The following is a 22,575-nucleotide window of genomic DNA, read 5'->3' on the forward strand; positions in this document are numbered from 1 at the left end:
CCCACCAGCCCCTGATCCGCCCCCCAGCCTCTCATGTGCCCCCCAGCCTCTCATGTGCCCCCCAGCCTCTCCCTCTTATCAGCCCCCTCTGGTAACTCAAACCCACCCCTCCCTCCCCAGTATTAATCATTGGTGGCAGTGGCCACAGGGTCCCCCTCATCATTGGTGGCAGTGGGCAGTTCCGATCGGAGTCCCAGCAGTGTAATGCTGGGGCTCCAATCAGTTACCATGGCAGCCAGGAGTCACGCTACTAAAGTCCTGGCTGCCATGGTATGTTAGTGAGCAGCCTTATACTCACGTGCGCCGCGGCCGCCGGACGCTCCTTCTTCTGATAGGCTCTGATGAGCATACTTTCCTCATAGAGAGTAATAACTTATTTTAGAGATTTAGTGAAAGGTGCTACCCAAAAAAAACTTTGCATAAGGCTACTTTCACACTTGCGGCAGAGTGATCCGGCAGGCAGTTCCAGCTACGGAACTGCCTGCCGGATCCATCAAAACGTATGCCAACTGATGGCATTTGTAAGACTGATCAGGATCCATCAAAACGTATGCCAACTGATGGCATTTGTAAGACTGATCAGGATCCTGATCCGTCTTACAAATGCATTGAAATGCCGGATCCGTCTTTCCGGTGTCATCCGGAAAAATGGATCCGGCGTTTATTTTTTTCACCTTTTTTTCGGTCTGCGGAAGGACGGATCCGGCATTATGGTTTTTTGATTCCTATGGAATCCGGCATTCAGGCAAGTGTTCAGTTTTTTGGGCTGGTTTATCTCTGTCCTGATCAGTCAAAAAGACTGAACTGAAGAGATCCTGATGCATCCTGAACGGATTGCTCTCCATTTAGAATGCATGGGGATAAAACTGATCAGTTCTTTTCCGGTATAGAGCCCCTAGGACGGAACTTTATGGCGGAAAAAAAACAACGCAAGTGTGAAAGTACCCTAAGGCTTTTGCCCGAGCAAAAATGACGAACCATTCAGACTTATTGCAGCAGAAATCTGACATCCCTGCACCTAAAACAATTAGATGCATAGGCACCTTTGATGCTCAGCATCACAAGGTGTACCAAATTCTCAAGAAACACTGGCATATTCTTCAGACTGACAATGACTTAAAGGGACACTGACAGGCCCTATAAACATATTTAGATATTCATATGCTGTCATAGGTCTTATGATGTGTATGCCAATCATATAAGTGTACCCCCTGTCCGCATTTCAAACACTGTAAAATCAACTTTATATTCATATGTGAATCACTTGCCTTTGTGCCCAAGGGGCGGTCTTTCTCCTGCATTTGTGCCCAGCCGCGCCCCAACTGCCGTTTCCTAGTGCCGCCCAGCTCATTATTGACAGATCAGGGTGATCTAGGGTGATCCATCTTCCTAGTGAGCCAGTGAATTAACTGTCCGTAAGTTGAGTTGTTAGTTATCACTTAAGTGGTTGTGCAGGGAGTGTGCACAGCCCTGCCACCATTAAACTACTCATATACAGTATGTAATAAGAGCGAGTTAGGGACACAGCCATTGGCTATTTTTATTATCTCTTTGGTTAGTTGAATTTTAATATTATGTCAATAAAAGTTATATTTTAATATAGCTTAATATATCTGGGTCAAGTTGGGTAGTTGGCCTATTTAGGCTGCTGCTTTGTGAGTATTGTTTAATACACCTATACCCAGATAGGATCCTTTTTGGGCATTTGTATCCTTCAAAGGGACTGGACCCTGAAAAGCAATGTGTGAGACCTGAGCATACAAGCTTGCCTTCCCTGGACCACCAAAGGCCTTACTGATAATCCATTGACTTTCCAGGGGCTTTACTATTAAAGCGGTTCTCTGGTCTTTTAAGAATATCCTAGAACAGGGATGCTCAACCTGCAGCCCTCCAGCTGTTGTAAAACTACAACTCCCACGATGCCCTTCTGTCGGATGATAGCTGTAGGCTGTCAGGGAATGATGGGAGTTGTAGTTTTGAAACAGCTGGAGGGCCGCAGGTTGAGAATGCCTGTCCTAGAATATTTTCACCTGTGGACGAAATATAATTTCCTTAGAACTTACCCATCAGATGAATGCTGCTGTCTCTGCTGCTCTCAGACTGGCTGAGGGCTCATCCACTTAAGTCCCGACTGGAGCTGAACAGAAAGACTTGGGAACATATCCAGTTGGGATCTGAGTGGTAAAGTCCACAGCCAGTCTGAGAGCAGCAGAGACAGAAGCATTGGTGGCAGGACAGATGGGTAAGTACTGAGGAAACAATCTTCATCCTCAGGTGATAAGACTACAGGATTTCCTAAAAAAATAAAAAAAAATCAGAGAACCCCTTTAACCTTTTCACTATTTTGACTTTGTAGGGTAGTAATATGTGGACAGTGAATGATATTATTGTGTAGGAAAAATATGCAAGTGTTATGTAAGCTCCATATGGTGATATTGTTTGAATAATGTATGGATGTACTGTATTAGTTAGGCTTTTTTTTAATAGCAGTATTACTTGAGTGCTCAGTGGCAGTATTATGTAGCACTGTATGGCAATAGAAACATAGAAACATAGAATGTGTCGGCAGAACCATTTGGCTCATCTAGTCTGCCCAATAAGTGTCCAAATGGTTAGTGCCTGGCTCTACTTGATTTGCTGCCCAGGGCCCTATTTTGTATAAAACCACCCCTGCCTGGATAATAGTAATGCCCCTACCTTTCAGCGTAGGGTGCAGTCACGCCAGCCATAGGCATATTGGGGCAGCTGAGCAGGAATATGAAAATTGACATCAAACTTAGAAGAGTACATAGGATACAAAATCGGATAACTCCTGAGCAGTGAAGTTTCAATTTATTGACTATAAACCCGCCAAGGAAGGTTCCTCCGCCCCCGGCAGGGACCACTAGAAACCCTGTGCAAAAGAGAAGAAAAAGGAAGAATCAATTTAAGACCAGAGAGAGATACGGTAGACAGATGTAGGGCTTGGAGGTGTGGAGCATGAACAGGGAGTCTCTCTCTATTGATTTTTTCATGCCCCGCCCTTCACTTAGCATAACACAGTTAGCATAACTGGAGTGTTCCTTTTACAGGACTGAAAGTAGCATATTTAATTTTCTATGATTTGGGTTGTCTACCTTTCTAGATGATTTCTGCCGTCGAGGTAATTTTCTTGTCTTCGGAGTGTTTTGGGGAGGTGGAGGATCCTGTAAAGGATGTGCTGTACGCTGAGCTGCTTAGTCACAAAATAAAGAACCAACAGTTCCTTCCATGGAGCCGTACACAGGGTTACGATACTCAACCTCACTTTGCCTTTCACCTCAATGGAGAACATTTACTATAATGTTGGTTTTCAGACTGTCTTATTTTTAAGTCTCATTTATCAACTGATTTTGCGCCTGTTTAGAAGGCATTTGCACCTTGTTTGTCTAAGTCTTATTTTGAGACTAATTTTAAAGTTGTTTTGTGTGTGTATTCAAATGAAGCATTAATACAATAAACTCAAATCTGATCAATTACTTGGCATGGACCGGTAGCATGTAGATACATGTGTTACAGTATGTATGACTCAGTGGTAGGAGCATAAGCTCGGCAATCATGAGTCAAATATCACATGACAGAATTGAAATATAATTAACTTAGACTCAGAGTCCATGAAACCTACAATAAATGGTTAAATAACAATTCAAAAACAACACAACTTATGTCGCCTCCTTCTTTACCACAAGCCTGGGTATATGATCACCAATTAGATCGTGGATGGTATGAATGGCAGTATGAACCCACTGAGGTACAAACACTTAAAAGGCTCCTATATGCATTACCACTCAGAAAGTGGGAGATGTAATTCCACGCGCCCTCTCTCAGCTCGCAGAGGGATTCGGTTGATTAGAACCGTCATGCATTTGTTTCCAATAATCTAGCCACGGTTTCCATGTTCTCAGATAGCCCACTCTGTTCCCACTCTCCCAACCTGCTAATTCCTCCATTCTGCAAATATCCTGCAGCCTCTCGTGCCACATCTCAATCGTGGGGGGGGTCGATCATATGAGTTGGGAGGCTATGTCTATTAGGGGTCAGAGTGTTACATGGTAGCCATAACAGAACAAGTGAAGCCGACAATTTAATGCGTGTTGAGCAAATCTGGTTTATAGAGATTCCACCTCCCGCCAGAAAGCCCTCAATTTCAAACAGGACCACCAGATGTGGGAAATGCTCCCTGTGCCGTCGAGACATCTCCAGCATCTATCTGTTGAGAGCACCCCTATACTGTGTAGAAAGACAGGGGTCCAGTACCACCTGGTTAGGATCTTAAGGGAGTTTTCTTGCACTTTAACACACCTCGAAAAACTGTGTGAGTTGGCCAGTACCTGTAGTTTCTCCTTATCATCTAACTGTATATTGAGCTCATTTTCCCACGCAGAGATATACAGCGGGGCAGTCTGATCCCTCACTGTCAACAATTGCTTATATATTAAGGAGAGACATTTTTGCGGCAACTTGGGCAGCATGACATAGTTTTCCAACCAAGTGGGATCAGGTAGTGGCAGAAGCTGTGAGCGTTTGAACTTGTGGCACATCACCTCGAATTCCCCTTTTTGTAGGAAAGTGCCTATACAGTTTGATGTCCCTGTTAGGGCAGAAAGGTAATCCTCCGATGTAGAAATACGGGCCAAGTCCCCAACTTTGAGCCTTGAGACCTCTCGCCACAGAGCAGATCCCTCTGATAATTTGCCATTCATAATCAGTGGCAAGATATGAAGAGGGGCCAGAGGAGTGAGGCGGCCGTCCCGCATATTCAGAGCCTGAGATCTACCGCACATGTTAATAGTGCATTTTGTGAGACCACTCACAAAAATTACCTTGTCTGTCTTAGTCTTGGGAAGTCACAACGATCGCTCTCCTTGGTACCCCAATAACGCTCGTTCCAGATCTACATGCATGGGAAAGGGAGGTGGCCTTACCAATGACAGTCACCTCTCAAGCTGTATAGCTTGGACATACAGGTCCACCTCAGGAAGTGAAATCCCTCTTTTCCTCTGTCTAGTCAATAAAGCAAAGGAGAGTCTAGCCCTCTTGCCACCCCATAAATATTTACTAAAGGTCGTCTTCAGCTTACGCAGATAGCCGTCTGGCGGAACCAAGGGCAGCGAACGCAGCAGATAGAGGAGTTGGGGCAGAACATAGGTGGCAAGTGTATTCTTTCTGCCTAACCATGAGATTAGTGAAGATGAGCTCCTTGCTAGAAATCCCTGAATCTTATCAAGCAAAGGGGGGAAGTTTAGCCGAAAGAGGAGGTTAGGGTTACTGGGGACATTCACTCCCAGGTATTTGATGGCACTTTCAGGCCACTTAAAAGGGGGCATAGCTTTCACCCTACTCTCCAATCCCGGGTCAAGTGCAATTCCCAGCGCCTCTGATTTGTCATAATTTATCTTAAAATTTGACACTACACTGAACTGGTCAAATATTCCCAGTACCGTGGGAAGGGCCTCTATCGGGTTGGTTATCATTAGCAGCAGATCATCTGCAAACGCAGCCATCGTGTGAGTGAAATTCCCTTCTCGCAAGCCCTTAATGCAGGGCGACTCCTTAAATTTCAGCAGCAGAGTTTCTAAAGTGAGAATGAAAAGTGTAGGGGAAATGGGGCACCCTTGCCTTGTGCCGTTTTTTATGGAGAAGGCGTCCGACAGGGCCCCATTAACCATGATTCTCGCTGATGGACCAGAGTACATAGCGAAAATCGCAGAGACATACTCTTTGGAAATCCAAACGCCAGCAGGGTGCTGTGCATGTATTGCCAGCTAACCCTGTCAAACTCCTTCTCAGCATCTGTCCCCAACAGCACAAGAGGGGTTCGATTCTGTTTTGCATAAAACACAGCATGTAGAACCCTGCTTATATTATGTCTCCCCACCCTCCCAGGCACAAACCCCGCCTGCTCCTCTCCAATGAGAAGCAGACCTGCTATGCGATGGTTAAGCAACTTGGCCCACCACTTTAAATCTGTGTTGAGCCTATAGCTCCCGCAAATCTCTGCATCCTTCTCTTCCTTAGGAATGATGGTTATATGGGCGGTCTGTGCCTGAGAAAGAATGGGGCCACCATCCAACAGGGCATTGCAAACACGCACAAAGTGTGGAAGCAGGATGTCTTTAAATTTCTTATAATATGAGATGGGGAACCCATCTGGGCCAGGGCTCTTACCCACAGGTATGGTTTGAAGTACTTGCTCTACCTCCTCCGTTGTGAACGGACTAAGTAGCCTAACTTTGTCGGATTCCGATAATGTGGGGATTTTAACCGAGCTCAGAAAATCATCTATCCTTGTCTGCAACTGCCTATATTGGACAATGCCCTGGTTCAGGTTATAAAGAGAAGCATAGAAATTGCAGAACTCCCGGGCTATAGCAGGGGTGTTAAGCAGTCTGGTCCCATCTTTAGCTTTTATTGCAGGTATGAAGGCCCTGTCTCGCTGTGCCCTCAGCAGATTAGACATCACCTTAGACCCTTTATTCCCATGCATATAATATTTAAAGCGTAGAGACTGCAAGATACGTGCCGACTTAATGTTGAGGAGGTCCTTTAGTTGCAAACGCAAGCTCTTTAATTTTTCCTGTACATCAGGAGTTTGCGATTTCTTATGTAGAGTCTAAAACGACTTAATTTGTTCTAACAGGGAGTTCATCTTTTGCGTTCTCAATTTTTTAACTCTAGTCCCAATACTAATCAGTTCCCCCCTGATGACACCCTTGTGGGCTTCCCATAAGATGGGCATTGAGACCTGGTCATTATCATTCTCCTGAAAGAATTCAGCCAATCTATGGTTAATATGGGATCTATGGGCCTCGTCCTCCAATAAGGTCTCGTTTAACCTCCAAGATCGAGCTCTGGGTGGGAGGTTACATAGATTGACCAGAACGCTAACAGGGGCATGATCTGACACTGAAATGTTGCCAATTTTCGCTTCCCGTAACAAGGGCAGGTAGTGGTTGGACATAAAGATGTGATCTAGGCGCTGGTAGGAGTCAAGATAGTGCAGATAGAGACCGGGGGCAAGGTAATGGGAATGGAGGAGAAATGGAAGGAGGGACTAGAACAGTTCAGAAGGAAAAGTGTAGGGTAGAAAATATACATAAACCTCATAAATGTATGTATACTAATGCCAGGAGCCTTACTAATAAAACTGGGGAACTGGAATTAGTAATGTGTGAGGAGAACTATGACATAGTGGGAATAACTGAGACATGGCTGGATGATAGCTATGACTGGGCGGTTAATGTACAGGGTTACAGTCTGTTTAAAAAAGAACCCCAAAACCGGAGTGGGGGAGGCGTCTGCCTTTATGTAAAGTCCTGTCTAAAGCCCACACTCCGGGAAGATATAAGTGAGGGACATGAACATGTGGAGTTACTGTGGGTAGAAATACATGGAGGCAAAAACAATAATAAATTACTAATAGGAGTTTATTATAAACAACCTAATATACCAGAGTCCACAGAAAATCTGCTACTAAACGAGATAGATGAGGCGGCAAATCATAATGAGGTGGTTATTATGGGGGACTTCAACTACACTATACTTGCCGAGAGGGGCAGGAACTATTGCGGCTTCCTCCGGTCAGAGGACGGAACTATGCAGTCCGCCCTTAATTCTGATTGGCTGAGTTACCGGCACGCCCCTCCCGATAGGCGGGGCTTTGGCCATATGAGGTCGGCGTTCTTCTGGCCGCGCGCGGCCACTACAGCGCCAGAGCCATAGCACACTACAGTGCGGCATGTAGTCCTGACATAGGCACATAAGCTCCTGATGATACGTGACAACCACTTGTCACGTGGAAACGCGTTGAGCTGCTGTTAATCATTAGAGCACGGCTCTCTAGGCAGGGCTGTACTTGATACAATACGTTACCCTGAAGCCTTAGTGTGAATGCTGTGTATGGATGGAGCCAAAATATACTGGCTTTAGCTGTGTGATTTGAGCCAAAATACACTGGCTGAGAGCGATTGTGTGTAGTCCAATATACTGGCTGCAGGTGTGGGGCTGAGACTTCTTATCCTGGCCGCAAGCTATATATATATATAAAAATAGGCAGGTCTGAACACTGCACTACATTAAAGTGTATACATATGTCCATAGAGGCTTCACTTATGCAGAGACAGCGCGACCTGCTGGACTGTAGCATCATGCGACTTATGAACTAGGCTTTATAACCACACCTGGTATATACAATCAGCAGCAATATAGGCCAGAAACACACTAGCGTCCATTTCACACGGTGTACCGTGCTCCAATTTCTGACTTGCATATTATTGGCAATTACTAGCCAGCAAGCCAGATCTTTAGCCCAGTCCCTCAATTGCACAGAGGATTTATTTATTACTCTTCTCTGTGCACTTTTGAGACTGGTTGCCTGATGGTCACAGACTGTGACATATAGGCTTTTTGCCCCCTTTTAAACGAACTCTAATAAAGGTTTTGTTTTGTTAATTTTTAAACGTTCATCAGGCTGTGAATATATTATTATTGAGGAACGTCTACCGACTCATCTGTCTTAGTGTGAAAAAGGGACTTCAACTACCCAGATATAGACTGGGAAACTGAAACTTGTATATCTCATAAAGGAAACAGATTCTTGGCAATAACCAAAGACAATTACCTTTCCCAACTGGTTCAGGACCCGACTAGAGGGACGGTCATACTGGACTTAGTATTAACCAAATGACATGACACAACAATAGATGTGCAGGTCAGGGGACACCTGGGAAATAGTGACCATAAAGTAATTACCTTCCAATTATCATAACCAAAGACAATTACCTTTCCCAACTGGTTCAGGACCCGACAAGAGGGACGGCCATACTGGACTTAGTACTAACCAATAGACCTGACAGAAGAACAGACGTGCAGGTTGGGGGAAACCTGGGAAATAGTGACCATAACGTAATAACCTTCCAATTATCATTCAAAAGAGTGTTTCTTCAGGGAGGAACAAAAATACCAAACTTCAAAAAAGCAAAATTTAGCCAACTAAGAGAGGCCATAGGCCTAACTAACTGGGACAAAGTCCTCAAAAATAAAAAAAATACAGCCACAAAATGGGATGTGGATAAATAGAACTGTAAAGAAAGAAATAAATGACAAAAAGAAAGCATTTAAATCACTAAAACAGTAGGGTAGCGAGGAAGCACTGAAGAACTATAAAGAAAAAAATTGAATATGTAAAAAACAAATAAAAGCAACCAAACTAGAGACCGAGAGATTAATTTCCAAAGAGAGCAAAACTAACCCTAAAATGTTTTTCAATTATATAAATGGAAAAAAGTATAAATCTGAAGGTGTCGGCCCTCTACAGAGAAATGAGGGGGGAGTTGAAGAGAGCGATGAGGAGAAAGCAAAGCTATTAAAAAAAAATTTCTCCACTGTATTCACTGAGGAAAATAAACTGTAAGATGAAATCCAGAATGTAAAAGTTAATTCCCCATTAAAAGTGCCTTGTCTGACCCAGGAAGAAGTACAGCGGCGTTTTAAAAAGATTAAAATAGACAAATTTCCAGGACTGGATGGCATACACCCCCATATGCTAAGAGAATTAAGTAATGTCATAACCAGACCCTTTTTTCTGATATTTAAGGACTCTATACTGACAGGGAATGTCCCACAGGATTGGCGCATAGCATGTGGTGCCAATATTCAAAAAAAGTCCAAAAACAGAGCCCGGAAACTGAAGGCCGGTAAGTTTAACATCTGTGTGGGTAAACAGTTTGAAGGTTTTCTAAGAGATGCTATCTTGGAGTACTTCAATGAAAATAAGCAAATAACGCCATATCAGCATGGCTTCATAAGGGATCGGTCATGTCAAACTAATTTAATCAGTTTCTATGAGGAGGTAAGTTCTAGACTTGACAGCGGCAAATCAATGGATGTCGTATATCTGGACTTCTCCAAAGCAAAATGTCTGTATGTGGGTAAGTAACTGGCTCAGTGATAGAAAACAGAGGGTGGTTATTAACGGTACACACTCAGATTGGGTCATTGTCACTAGTGGAGTACCTCAGGGGTCGGTATTGGGCCCTATTCTCTTCAATATATTTATTAATGATCTTGTAGAAGGCTTGCATAGTAAAATATTTATTTTTGCAGATGACACTAAACGGTGTAAAGTAATTAACACTGAAGAGGACAGTATACTGCTACAGATGGATCTGGATAGATTGGAGGCTTGGGCAGATAAGTGGCAGATGAGGTTTAACACTGACAAATGTAAAGTTATGCACATGGGAAGGAATAATGCAAGTCACCCGTACATACTAAATGGTAAAACACTGGGTAACACTGACATGGAAAAGAATCTAGGAATTTTAGAGAACAGCAAACTAAGCTGTAAAAACCATTGTCTGGCAGCTTCTGCCAAGGCTAATAGGATAATGGGTTGCATCAAAAGGGGCATAGATGCCCGTGATGAGAACATAGTCCTACCACTTTACAAATCACTAGTCAGACCACACATGGAGTACTGTGTACAGTTCTGGGCTCCAGTGAACAAGGCAGACATAGCAGAGCTGGAGAGGGTCCAGAGGAGGGAAACTAAAGTAATAACTGGAATGGGGGCAACTACAGTACCCTGAAAGATTATTAAAATTAGGGTTATTCACGTTAGAAAAAAGACGACTGAGGGGAGATCTAATAACTATGTATAAATATATCAGGGGTCAGTACAGAGTTCTATCCCATCATCTATTTATCCCCAGGACTGTGACTGTGACGAGGGGACATCCTCTGCGTCTGGAGGAAAGAAGGTTTGTACACAAACATAGAAAAGGATTCTTTACGGTAAGAGCAGTGAGACTATGGAACTCTCTGCCTGAGGAGGTGGTGATGGTGAGTTCACTAAAAGAGTTCAAGAGGGGCCTGGATGTATTTCTGGAGCATAATAATATTACAGGTTATAACTACTAGAGAGGGGTCGCTGATCCAGGGAGTTATTCTAATTGCCTGATTGGAGTAAGGAAGGGATTTGTTTCCCTTAAAGTGGGGAAAATTGGCTTCTACTTCACAGTTTTTTTTTTGTCTCCCTCTGGATCAACTTGCAGGACTGGATGGACAAATGTCTTTTTTCGGCCTTATATACTATGTTACTTAGGTGCGTCTTTATTTGCGCCTGAATTAGACGCATAAACAGTCTTATTTCTACTGCACTCCTGACCAGGCTTATCTGTTTTGAGGGGGAACTTGCGCAATTTTTTACATTGAAAGACATAGAATTGTGACTTTATTCCGCTCATTTGCACAATTTTGTTCAGGGGCAAACTAATAAGACAAGTATTAATATGAACCTGCCATACTGTAAAAGAACCACTAGAGGTCAGACTAATGCAAGTACGCCTAGTCTGAAGCTAGGGCTACACGATGATGCAGCATTTTTTGCAATGATAGTCAATGGTGTCGCACTGCTACATGCTGCGATTGCAACAGCACAGTCGCACAAAAACCCATCCAAGTTGGATTTTTGAGCGACTGTCATGTTGCAGTTGTAGCATGTCGCAGTGTGACACCATTGACTATCATTACCAAAAATGTTGCGCGACAATACTGCGACGAAAAGTCTTGCGACACATATTGCAATGAAATCCACACAAACAATTGATATGCTGCGGATTTCAAAATCCGCACAGCAGGTAAATGTCTGCATGGGAAAAATACCCAAAGTGTACATGAGATTTGTCACTTTGCTGGTGCTCAATACGCTGCGGTTCTTCTGTGCAGACAAAAATGCATATAATCTGCAATGTGTGAAGGTAGTCTGGTGACACCCTTTAATATAGTGGGGGTCATTTACTAAGAGACCAGCGTTATATACCGGTCTTAGCTTCTCCCCTACGCTGTCATATGATTTGGCTAACCTATGAATTTAGAAGTGCTTCTGGTCGTGCACTTGTAAAAACTACTCCAGCTTATTGTTGCAGTAGTTTTTCGCAACATTTATGCCTGTTTTTAGGAGTAAATGTTAGTAAATTTCCCGGGGCCGGCCCTCGCTCCATCCCCGTCGCACACAACGTAAAACTGGATAAATACTGTTGCACGGCCAGTCAAAGAAGGCACTTTTTTTTTTACAACTAAAATAGTCGTAAGTCCCTTGGTAAATGACCCCCAGTGTATTTAGCATAGTAGTGGAACTCATGGGTGCCTCACCTTATTGCAATAGGAACGCATCGTGCAGCAGGTATTTTGATTGAGTTAGTACAATAAAAAGTTCTGACCCCATGCTTAGAATAAAAATGACATTGACAGGCTAAACATTGTGAGGGAGATTTATCAAAACTGGTATAAAGTAGCAACCAGATTCCATCTCTCAGTTTGCAAAGGAGCTCTGACAGGTCGAATCTGATTTAGCCAGTTCTAATTTACACCAGTTTTGATAAAACGGATTTGTCCGCCTGGACTATTTATTTCAGTAAATTTCTTAATAGAATATAAAACAAGCAATAAGCTATGTACATCAATCATTATCACTAAAAATATTGTCAGGTGTTGTGAAATGTAGTGAAGTAAAATACATAATCCACTGCATCTTCTTTTACAGCTCAGCTCTGCTCCTCTGTAGTGATATTTCCATCCACTGGTTTCCGCTGTGGCGCCTGTAATGTGGTTTCCTCTCTTAGAATATGGGTTAAGAGTCTGATGACTTCTCTTAAGAAGAATTACCGCAGCACAATGGAGATTTAGAACTCCGATTTCTCACGCCATAGTGTTCATAGGTGGGATCACGTGAAGATCCTGTCCCCCTGAATTAGTTATTTTAGTTAACTACATTACTTAAAGAGGACCTGTCACCGCTCCTGACATGCCTGTTTTAATAGCTTCATGCTTTCCCCAAGTACTAACAATTCTGGAGCATCTATTCTTATGTCTGTATGTTGTGCCATTTCTCTGGTATTTCTACTAGAAGTTATGAATTAATTGCTAGCAGTCTGCAGTAAGGGTACAGAGGGGAGGTAACCAGTTGGGGGGGGGGTGTACCTGCACAGACTCACTCTATCTAATAGGTGCTGCCATTTTCAGACTGTGCAGGGACCCCCCCCCCCCCCAACTTGTTACCACCCCTCTGTACCCTTACTGCAGACTGCTAGCAATTCATTCATAACTTCTAGTAGAAATAATAAAGGAATGGCAAGACATAGAGACATAAGAATAGATGCTCCAGAATTTTTATTACATGGGGAACGCATGAAGCTATTAAAACAGGCATGTCAGGAGTGGTGAAAGGTCCTCTTTAACAGCTGCCGATATTTTTAGTGATAATTATTTAGTGATTGCTTATCATAGTTTATTGCTTGCTTTATATTTCATTAAGAAATTTAGTGAAATAAATTCAAATAAATAATAATCCAGGGGGCATGATCTTTACTTGATCCCAAGACAAGGGTCCAACTTACCAAAAAATGTAGCAGCTTCCGATGCGCTCAAACTAAACTGAGACTCTAAAAACTTTGGCCCAAATGTCGACACTCCAGTGATGAGAGTAGCTTCAGTTGCACCAGCTAAGCACAGGAAAATAAACGTAGGGTTTTTCAGAAGCAGCAGAATTGACCTATGAGGTAAAACAACAGTCCATTTAGAGGGGATCCATGTATGCTCCCTCCAAAGCAAGCAGTGTTCTTGTCTAGTCTGATGAATCCAACAAAGACCGGTTTAAATCAAGCCCCACTGCGCCTGGGGTAACCATTGTATCCTGAGTATATGCCATAATGTCTGATAGGTTTGGGTTCTACCTCTGGGACCCTAGACCGCATAGCATATACTGGTATTACTATTATTTTCCATTATCAGGATGCCTACGTTCTGTCAGTGAATGTAATGGTTAATTTCTAACGATAATTTGTTTTCCCTTAGTCCTAACACCAGCACAGACGGGGTTAACTGCCCCCTGTGGACTGGTAGGACCGGCGGAATTTTTAATGAGCCCAAGAACCAATAATAAAGTTCCCACTCCCTCAAAAGGAGGGAACTACCCCCCAGCCACCGTGTTTTCAGCAAGCATACGTACTTAGGGTGGGAAATTTGTGTGCTGCTGTTAGGACTAAGGGAAAACAAATTATCGTTAGAAATTAACGATTCCCTTACGTCCTACCAGCAGCACAGACGGGGATATAACAAGAAGAAACCCCTAGGGAGGGCCTTCCTGCCTGGCAGCATTAAGAATAGTCTGCCCAAAGGCCGAAAACTCCGCAAACTTAGCACCAAGTCTGTAGTGCGAGACAAAGGTCGATTCGGAGCTCCAGGAAACCGATTTACAGATTAACTCTAAGGGAAGATGATTTCTTTCCGCCACAGAAGTTGAAACGGCCCTAGTAGAATGGGCCCTAACAAACTCCGGAGGGTCCAGAGATTGAGACAGAAAGGACTCTCTAATGGCTTCTCTGATCCAGCGACTATGGGAACTTAAGACGCTTTGCGGCCTTTAGATTTACCGGCAAACAGGATGAAGAGATTCTCATCAATCCTGAACTCCTTGGACCTATCCACATAGGTCTGAAGGCATCTCGATATGTCCAAAGGATGTCTGACAGGAACATCGGAGGAGGCGGAAGAAAATAAAACTGGTAAAGAAATTACCTGGTTAACATTCTGAAAGGATAAAACCTTAGGTCTGAAGTAGGGTAAGAACCTTAAGAGGACCCGATCCTGCAAAAAGGTGATATATGGATGCAGAGCCGAGAAGGCTTGTAACTCCGAAACCCTCTTAGCTGAGGTGACAGCTAGCAAAAAAAACTGTCTTTAAGGTGACAAACTAAAAACCGGCCTCCTCCAATGGCTCAAAGGGAAGAGATGCTAACCCATTGAGCACTACTGAAAGATCCCACTGAGGAATGGGTCTCAGTATTGTAGGCTTCAATCTCTCGGCTCCTTTAAGGAAGCGTTTGATGAGCGGATCCCGAGAATATGGCTTGTTTAGACAGGCTGAGATGGCAAAAACCTGAACCTTCAAAGTGGCCGGAGCTAGGCCCTTGTCTAGTCCATCCTGAAGGAATTGTAGTATGGCGGAAAGAGGCGGATCTGCAGACGCCACCTGGTTGGAATCACACCAAGAGGTGAAGATTCTCATCACTCTGGAGTAGGCCTTCTTAGTGGACTCCGCTCTTGAATGTGATAACGTTCTCAGGACCGCCTCAGAGAGCCCTTCTACTCTGTGAAGGGACTGATCAACCTCCAGGCTGTCAGGTTGAATCTGTGCAGATCTGGGCAGAGATGTGTGTCCCACGACACCAGGGTCTGCTCCGGGGGGAGTCTCCGGTATTGTCCCCAACTCATCTGAATGAGCTTGGTAAACCAGGATCTCTTGGGCCAGAACGGAATGATGGCTATTACCGAGGCCCGATCCTGACGGATTTTCAGCAATACCCTCGGTATCATGGAAAAAGGAGGGAAGATGTAACATAGAAACATAGAATGTGTCGGCAGATAAGAACCATTTGGCCCATCCAGTCTGCCCAATATACTAAATACTATGGATAGCCCCTGGCCCTATCTTATATGAAGGATGGCCTTATGCCTATCCCATGCATGCTTAAATTCCTCCACTGTATTTGCAGCTACCACTTCTGCAGGAAGGCTATTCCATGCATCCACTACTCTCTCAGTAAAGTAATACTTCCTGATATTACTTTTAAACCTTTGCCCCTCTAATTTAAAACTATGTCCTCTTGTAGCAGTTTTTCTTCTTTTGAATATTCTCTCCTCTTTTACCTTGTTGATTCTCTTTATGTATTTAAAAGTTTCTATCATATCCCCTCTGTCTCGTCTTTCTTCCAAGCTATACATGTTAAGGTCCTTTAATCTTTCCTGGTAAGTTTTATCCTGCAATCCATGTACCAGTTTAGTAGCTCTTCTCTGAACTCTCTCCAAAGTATCAATATCCTTCTGGAGATATGGTCTCCAGTACTGAGCACAATACTCCAAATGAGGTCTCACTAGTGCTCTGTAGAGCGGCATGAGCACCTCCCTCTTTCTACTGGTAATTCCTCTCCCTATACACCCAAGCATTCTGCTAGCATTTCCTGCTGCTCTATGACATTGTCTGCCTGCCTTTAAGTCTTCTGAAATAATGACCCCTAAATCCCTTTCCTCAGATACTGAGGTTAGGACTGTATCACTGATTTTATATTTTGCTCTTGGGTTTTTACGTCCCAGGTGCATTATCTTGCACTTATCCACATTAAATTTTAGTTGCCATATTTTTGACCATTCCTCTAGTTTTCCTAAGTCCTTTTCCATTTGGTGTATCCCTCCAGGAACATCAACCCTGTTACAAATCTTTGTGTCATCAGCAAAAAGACACACCTTACCATCGAGGCCTTCTGCAATTTCGCTGATAAAGATATTAAACAATATGGGTCCCAGAACAGATCCCTGAGGTACCCCACTGGTAACAAGACCTTGGTCTGAATATACTCCATTGACTACAACCCTCTGTTGCCTGTCCCTCAGCCACTGCCTAATCCATTCAACAATATGGGAGTCCAAGCCCAAAGACTGCACTTTATTGATAAGCTTTCTATGTGGGACAGTATCAAAAGCCTTACTAAAGTCTAGATAAGCGATGTCTACTGCACCTCCTCCATCTATTATTTTAGTCACCCAATCGAAAAAATCAATAAGATTAGTTTGACATGATCTCCCTGAAGTAAACCCATGCTGTTTTTCATCTTTCAATCCATGGGATTTTAGATGGTCCACAATCCTCTCCTTAAGTATGGTTTCCATTAATTTCCCCACTATTGATGTCAGGCTTACTGGCCTATAGTTGCCCGATTCCTCCCTACTACCTTTCTTGTGAATGGGCACAACATTTGCTAATTTCCAATCTTCTGGGACGACTCCTGTAAGCCATCCTGAACCTCCACGGTATCGACAGAGCATCTATCGCCAGGGGGCTGTCCTCCCTGTATAGAGAGCAGAACCTCTGTACCTTGGCGTTGAACCTGGTTGCCATGAAATCCACCTCCGGTAATCCCCATCTGAGGACTATCTGCTTGAAGATCTCCGGATGCAGAGACCACTCCATGGTCGGTAATCCGCGACTTAGACGATCTGCAATCATGTTGAGGGACCCTCGAATGTGGGTGGCAGATAGATGGTATAGGTTCAACTCTGCCCACCGTAGAATTACCCCGATCTCTGAAAGAAGGGGTAGGGATCTCGTACCCCCCTGTTTGTTTATGTAAAGAACTGCAGTCATATTGTCTGACTGTACTTTCACCGCTTTGCCCCGGATCTGAGGGGCGAAGTGAAGGAGGGCTAGCCGGATAGCTCGCATCTCGCGGAGATTGGAGGAGAGAGGCCACTCCATGGGAGACCACGTTCCCCGAACTGTGAAACCGTCTAGATGAGCGCCCCAGCCTACTAGGGACGCATCTGTAGTCAATATGAGCCAAGATGGTTGGGTCATAGACTTCCCTGGAGGGAGATGGAACCACCATCTCAGGGAGTTCCGAGTTTGGGAGGATAGAGAGTATAGGGAATCTAGCCCCGTAGGGCTGCCGTCCCACCTTTTCAAAAGTTCTGTTTGAAAAGGGCGGAGGTGCCATAATGCCCAAGGGACTGCGTCCGCAGCCGCTGACATGAGCCCCAGCATCTTCATGAGAGTCCGAATGGATACTCGTCGTGGTACCGATAAGAATCTTGCTAGGTCTTGTACCCGGGACTTCCTCTCTGGTGTCAACTGAAGGGACATCTCCACAGAGTCGATTATGAAACCTAGATATTGTATTGAAGTCGAAGGGCTCACATTCGATTTCTGCCAGTTGATGATTCACCCTAGGCGGAGCAGAAAGTAAATTGCCAGATGAAGATGGTGGGTCAGAACTGGTATGGTGGCCCAGGGACAATGGTCAGTCCTTGAAGTCTCAGTGCTGCCACCACTGCTACCACCACCTTGGTGAAGATAAGGGGGGCGGATGAGATTCCAAAGGGAAGGGCGGCAAACTGAAAATGCATGAGAACCCCGGAAATCTGGACCGCGATCCTGAGGTATTTCCCAGAGACGGGATGGATCGGAATATGGAGGTAAGCATCCCTGAGATCCAGAGTGGCCATCACATCTCCAAGTCTGAGGATGTGGCTGACTGACCTTATGGTTTCCATACGAAACCTTGGCCTTCTTATGAATCGATTGAGATCTCTCAAATCGATTATCATCCGGAGATCGCCTGTTTTCTTGGGAACCAGGAACACTGGAGAATAGATCCCTAGGCCCTGCTCCCCTGCCGTAACTTCCTCCAGAGCCCCCTTTGAAATATAGTCCTGGATGTAGGATTCTAAAATCCTCTGTTTGACAGGCTGAAAGCCTCGATTGATAACAAATCTTTCTTGGGGGAGAGAGACGAGATCTATAAGGTACCCGGAGGAAACGATGCTTAGAACCCAGTGATCTGCAATCTCATGGGTCCAAACCTCCTTGAAATGGGAAAGACGCCCCCCCACGGGGATCTGGGGAGAGGGTACGGGAAAAGCCAGAGGCGTAACGGCAGGGACAGCAGGGGGAAACCAAGAGCCTCTGGGAGGCCCGCAGTCAGGAGGGATTGGCCTCCTTAGTGGGTCTGCGGGGGCGCCTCGAAGGTCTTCGCTGCCCCCCCCAGTTTCTACGGGAAGTAGACTGCTGGCCCTGTCTGCCCCCCCGATGCTGACTGGAGCGACCTCGAAAGGGCTGTTGAGGAAGACTCTTGCCCTTTTTATCGGAGAGGCCCTCCATAATCTTGTCCAGCTCGGAACCGAAAAGCCGATCGGGCTCAAACGGAAGCCCACACAAATTATATTTTGAGGCATTATCTGCCTTCCACGGCTTCAGCCATAACGGTTTACGAGCTGCAGAGACTAAGCCCATGGTCTTGGCTGCGAGCTTTAGCTGTACTTGCATAGTATCACATAGAAAGTCCATAGCCAGATTCACTGTTTTAAACACAGCCAGGATGTCATCACGGGATACACTCTGATCCATGTCAGTCTGGATCTGATTCAGCTTATTCCTCAAGAAGGACGACACTTCGGATGCTGCTATGGCAGCAGATGCTGAAGCTGCAGCGGCTGAATAGCCTCTTCTTAGTGTGCACTCCGCCCTTCTATCAAGAGGGTCTTGCGGACTCGACCCATCATCTGCAGGCACCAGAGTGCGTCTAGACAACTTGGCTATGGCCATGTCAACCCTGGGAATGGAACCCCATGATTCCATCAGGGGTTTCGCCATTGGGAACATCATCTTGAATTTGCGAGTCAGGACTGGTCCTTTCTCCGTTTTTTTCCATTCAATACACATGACTAAACGGAGGGTCTCATCCGCCTTAAAGACACGCTGTGCCCGACCGGCGGGATCGGAGGACTCCCCAACATCAACATCCTGGTCCCCCGACCTGATGGACTTTCTGGAGGGAAAAAAACATGAGGTTACTTCCTCCTCGTCAGAGGATGATGAGCCCACAGAAAAGACAGCGGGTCTCTCGCTTGGTGCGGTGACCTCCATAGGGGTTTGGGAGGGTCACGGCAACCTCTCATTCAACAGCTTGACTACCCCCTTGATTGAGTCATCCACATAACACCAAGCCCACTGATACATTTCCTGCATCGTGGGCTCACTGGTGGTACGGGAACGGCAGCTGTCACATCTTGAATACGGGCAGTTGTCGTCTAGGGGGGTATTACAGTCGAAACATGCCAAGTGCTTGCGTTTGGCGGTGGATTTCCGCTGGTCAGAGTCTCGCGGAGAAGACATGACTGCGAAAAAGAAAGAGGAGGATTAAAATCTTATTCAGCAATAAGAAGACAAAGCACCACCTTAAGAATAAGCCCACCAACTGGAACGAGGCTCCGAGGTTTAAGTATCACAAGGAGAACTAGAGAAATTCTCTCTCAGGCAATAGGGCTCTGGAGGCTTGCTTAAATAGCTGCACAACCAGAGACTGAGTAAAGGCAACTGAGGGCTTATAAGGAGGCGTAAGGGTCCGCCCTAGGGCGGAACTATTGCAGGCAAATGAGCCAAAGCTGAAGCAGCCGCCTACTTTCCCTCCTATTCTCCCCTTCTTTTTTTTTTTTTCCCCCGGGGTTGTCCTTCCCCATTGAAAACAGGGGATTTAATAATATCCCTGCCTAACAGAAAATCTATATCCAAAAGGTTATCTAATCCCCCCCCTCCCCCCCCTGCTAGGAGTGAGCGCCGGCAGCGCATAGCTGCTGGCGAGAAGGAGCCACACAGAGGTGACGTTGCGGCGCCGCCGGAATCCCTCAGCCGGCGCCCGCAACTAGAGATCGACGAGGGGACAGGACTCGCAGGAGATCCCGAGCAGGCAAGGAAAAAGCAGGTTAGTGCTTGAGAGGGGAGGAGGGGCCAGAAGAAAAAAGGGCAATCGCAAAGCCCCAAAGATAAGTAAATACAAGGGGAAAGATCTATGCCATATCCCCAAATCTTTGCTCCCCCAACAAGAGAAAAGGGAGGGGGGAGCTACACGCCAGTCCACCTGTCTAAAGGACAGAAAAAAACACGGTGGCTGGGGGGTAGTTCCCTCCTTTTGAGGGAGTGGGAACTTTATTATTGGTTCTTGGGCTCATTAAAAATTCCGCCGTTCCTACCAGTCCACAGAGGGCAGTTAACCCTGTCTGTGCTGCTGGTAGGACGTAAGGGAATCATTGTTTCATTTCTAGGGCTGAAAACTTGTCATGTCTAGGGGGATGTTCACACTACGGATTTTATAGCGGAATTTTGGCGGGCTGAAAACCCACCGTCAGCTGCATTCTTTCTGCCTCCTATTCATTTCAGTGGGAAGCAGTGCAGAGGATCGAGGAGCGGTGGCTTAAAGCCACGCTGAGAAGAGACGTTGTTTTTCGGCAGAATCTCAGCGCCAAAATTACGCTGTAAAATCTCTTGTGTGAACATCACCTATGTCCACAAGGTCAGGATTCGGCATGCAGTTTTGGACGCCAAAATCAGGAGTGGATCATAAAAGGAGAGAAAGCATAAAGGACAGATACGACTTCTCTTTTTTTGAATTCATGCCTGGTTTGGGCTCCCAAAACTGCATCAGGAAACCTGACCCTGTGAACATATTGTAACTAGCCTTATAACAAGTCGTTCGATTGTGTCAATTTGTTCCAATCAGAAGTCCTCTCCTATCCGGAGAACAAGACTCTGCTCCAAGGATGCGGCATGACACAAATGAATGACTTGTTCCAGTGCATCAAATCAGTTGGCTATAATCCAGACAGGTTTTCATCCTGTGAACATAAAAGGTCACATTTATTAAGAATGGCGATTTAGACACCGGTCCTAATAAAGCCATGCACTGTCGCAAGCCTCTCCTTAACTTCGGCGGATCCACCGCCACTTCTAAATGTAAGACAGCTTCCTTGTTGTCTTACATTTAGATGATTTTCTATGCCTAAAACAGCTTGCCGACCCATCCCCTTACCCGCCCCTTTTTTAGACCTGGCGTGAGCGGGGAGGAGTCACAGATTGCAGCACAAAGGACCTTTGCGCCACAATCTGCGCCAGAAATACGCCTAATTTAGGTGTATTTCTGTTTAATAAATGATCCCAAACACTTATTTCCATTCACTAACAGCAAGCATGGATCTTGAAAACGGAGAATAAAAGTAAGGCCTCCTGCACACAAACGCGTGCACCCTGCACGAACACCGACCGCGGGGCAGCTGCAGCGGATCTGCCCTTTCCGCAAAAAGATAGGACATGTTCTATCTTTTTGCGGAATGGAAGTACGGGACGAAACCCCATGGAAGCACTCCGCAAATGCGGGCCGCAATACGGCAATGGGAAGCCCACGTTCATGTGCAAGAGGCCTAACTCAAATCATAATATTTGCAGAGCTATGTCCAAACAAGACTGAAAATACAGTGGAGAAGTCAGCTGTGTTTTTTGCAGCGGTTCTGCAGCAAAGCCCACAAACAAATAACAAATATAACATGCAGAAATGGCTGAGGATAGTGAAATTTGCAGTGAATATGTGGCGCAGCGTTTTTTCATGCAGCAAGTGGATGATATTAAGACCTTCACTTTGCTGGTACCGTACAACGCTGCATGAGAAGTCCGCAGCATTCACTCACTTGTGGACATAGGCTACCCGCACGTGTTGACGATTACATGCGGGTTTTCCTTGTGGATTTTCCTGGGGAACCACTGCAGCGTAATACTATGCCAGCAAAGTGAATGAAAGTTGACAAATTTCATGTACGCTTTTCATATATTTTCCTGGCGGAAATTGACCTGCTGAACAAGATTTTCCGCAGCATGTCAATTGTTTCTGCAGATTTTTAGTGCGGATTTCACCCTTAAGGCCACTTTACACTGTCCGATGTTCGGGAAGATTATCCCTAACAGGGGTTTGTACAAATGCTCGTTAGCGATAATCTGATGGAGTAACGGTAACGTCGATTACCCTCGTTCATCAGATAATAGGATCGTTGGTGCGGTCACCTAAATCATTGTTTTCCGGCAGCAGATTGTCTCGTGTAAACAGCCTCTGCTGCCGGCAAACAACAAATTTGTATGCGGACGAGCGAAGGCATTAGCAATCACTCCTTCCTATACTGTGG

At 45.1% G+C, this 22,575-nt stretch overlaps 1 protein-coding gene across 1 annotated transcript in view; it reads right to left on the reverse strand.

Moving 5' to 3' along the window:
* The window catches only part of SLCO4A1 (solute carrier organic anion transporter family member 4A1), a 108,563-nt gene that overhangs the window by 25,575 nt on the left and 60,413 nt on the right, over positions 1 to 22,575 (reverse strand). The window contains exons 6-7 of the mRNA XM_040437762.1: positions 13,416 to 13,570; positions 2,698 to 2,893 (exon numbers count right to left, since the gene is read on the reverse strand). Of these exons, the coding sequence (XP_040293696.1) occupies positions 2,698 to 2,893; positions 13,416 to 13,570 (351 nt within the window). The remainder of the gene's footprint in view (positions 1 to 2,697; positions 2,894 to 13,415; positions 13,571 to 22,575) is intronic.

Source organism: Bufo bufo, chromosome 6 (assembly GCF_905171765.1).
Source record: "Bufo bufo chromosome 6, aBufBuf1.1, whole genome shotgun sequence".
NCBI lineage: Eukaryota > Metazoa > Chordata > Amphibia > Anura > Bufonidae > Bufo > Bufo bufo.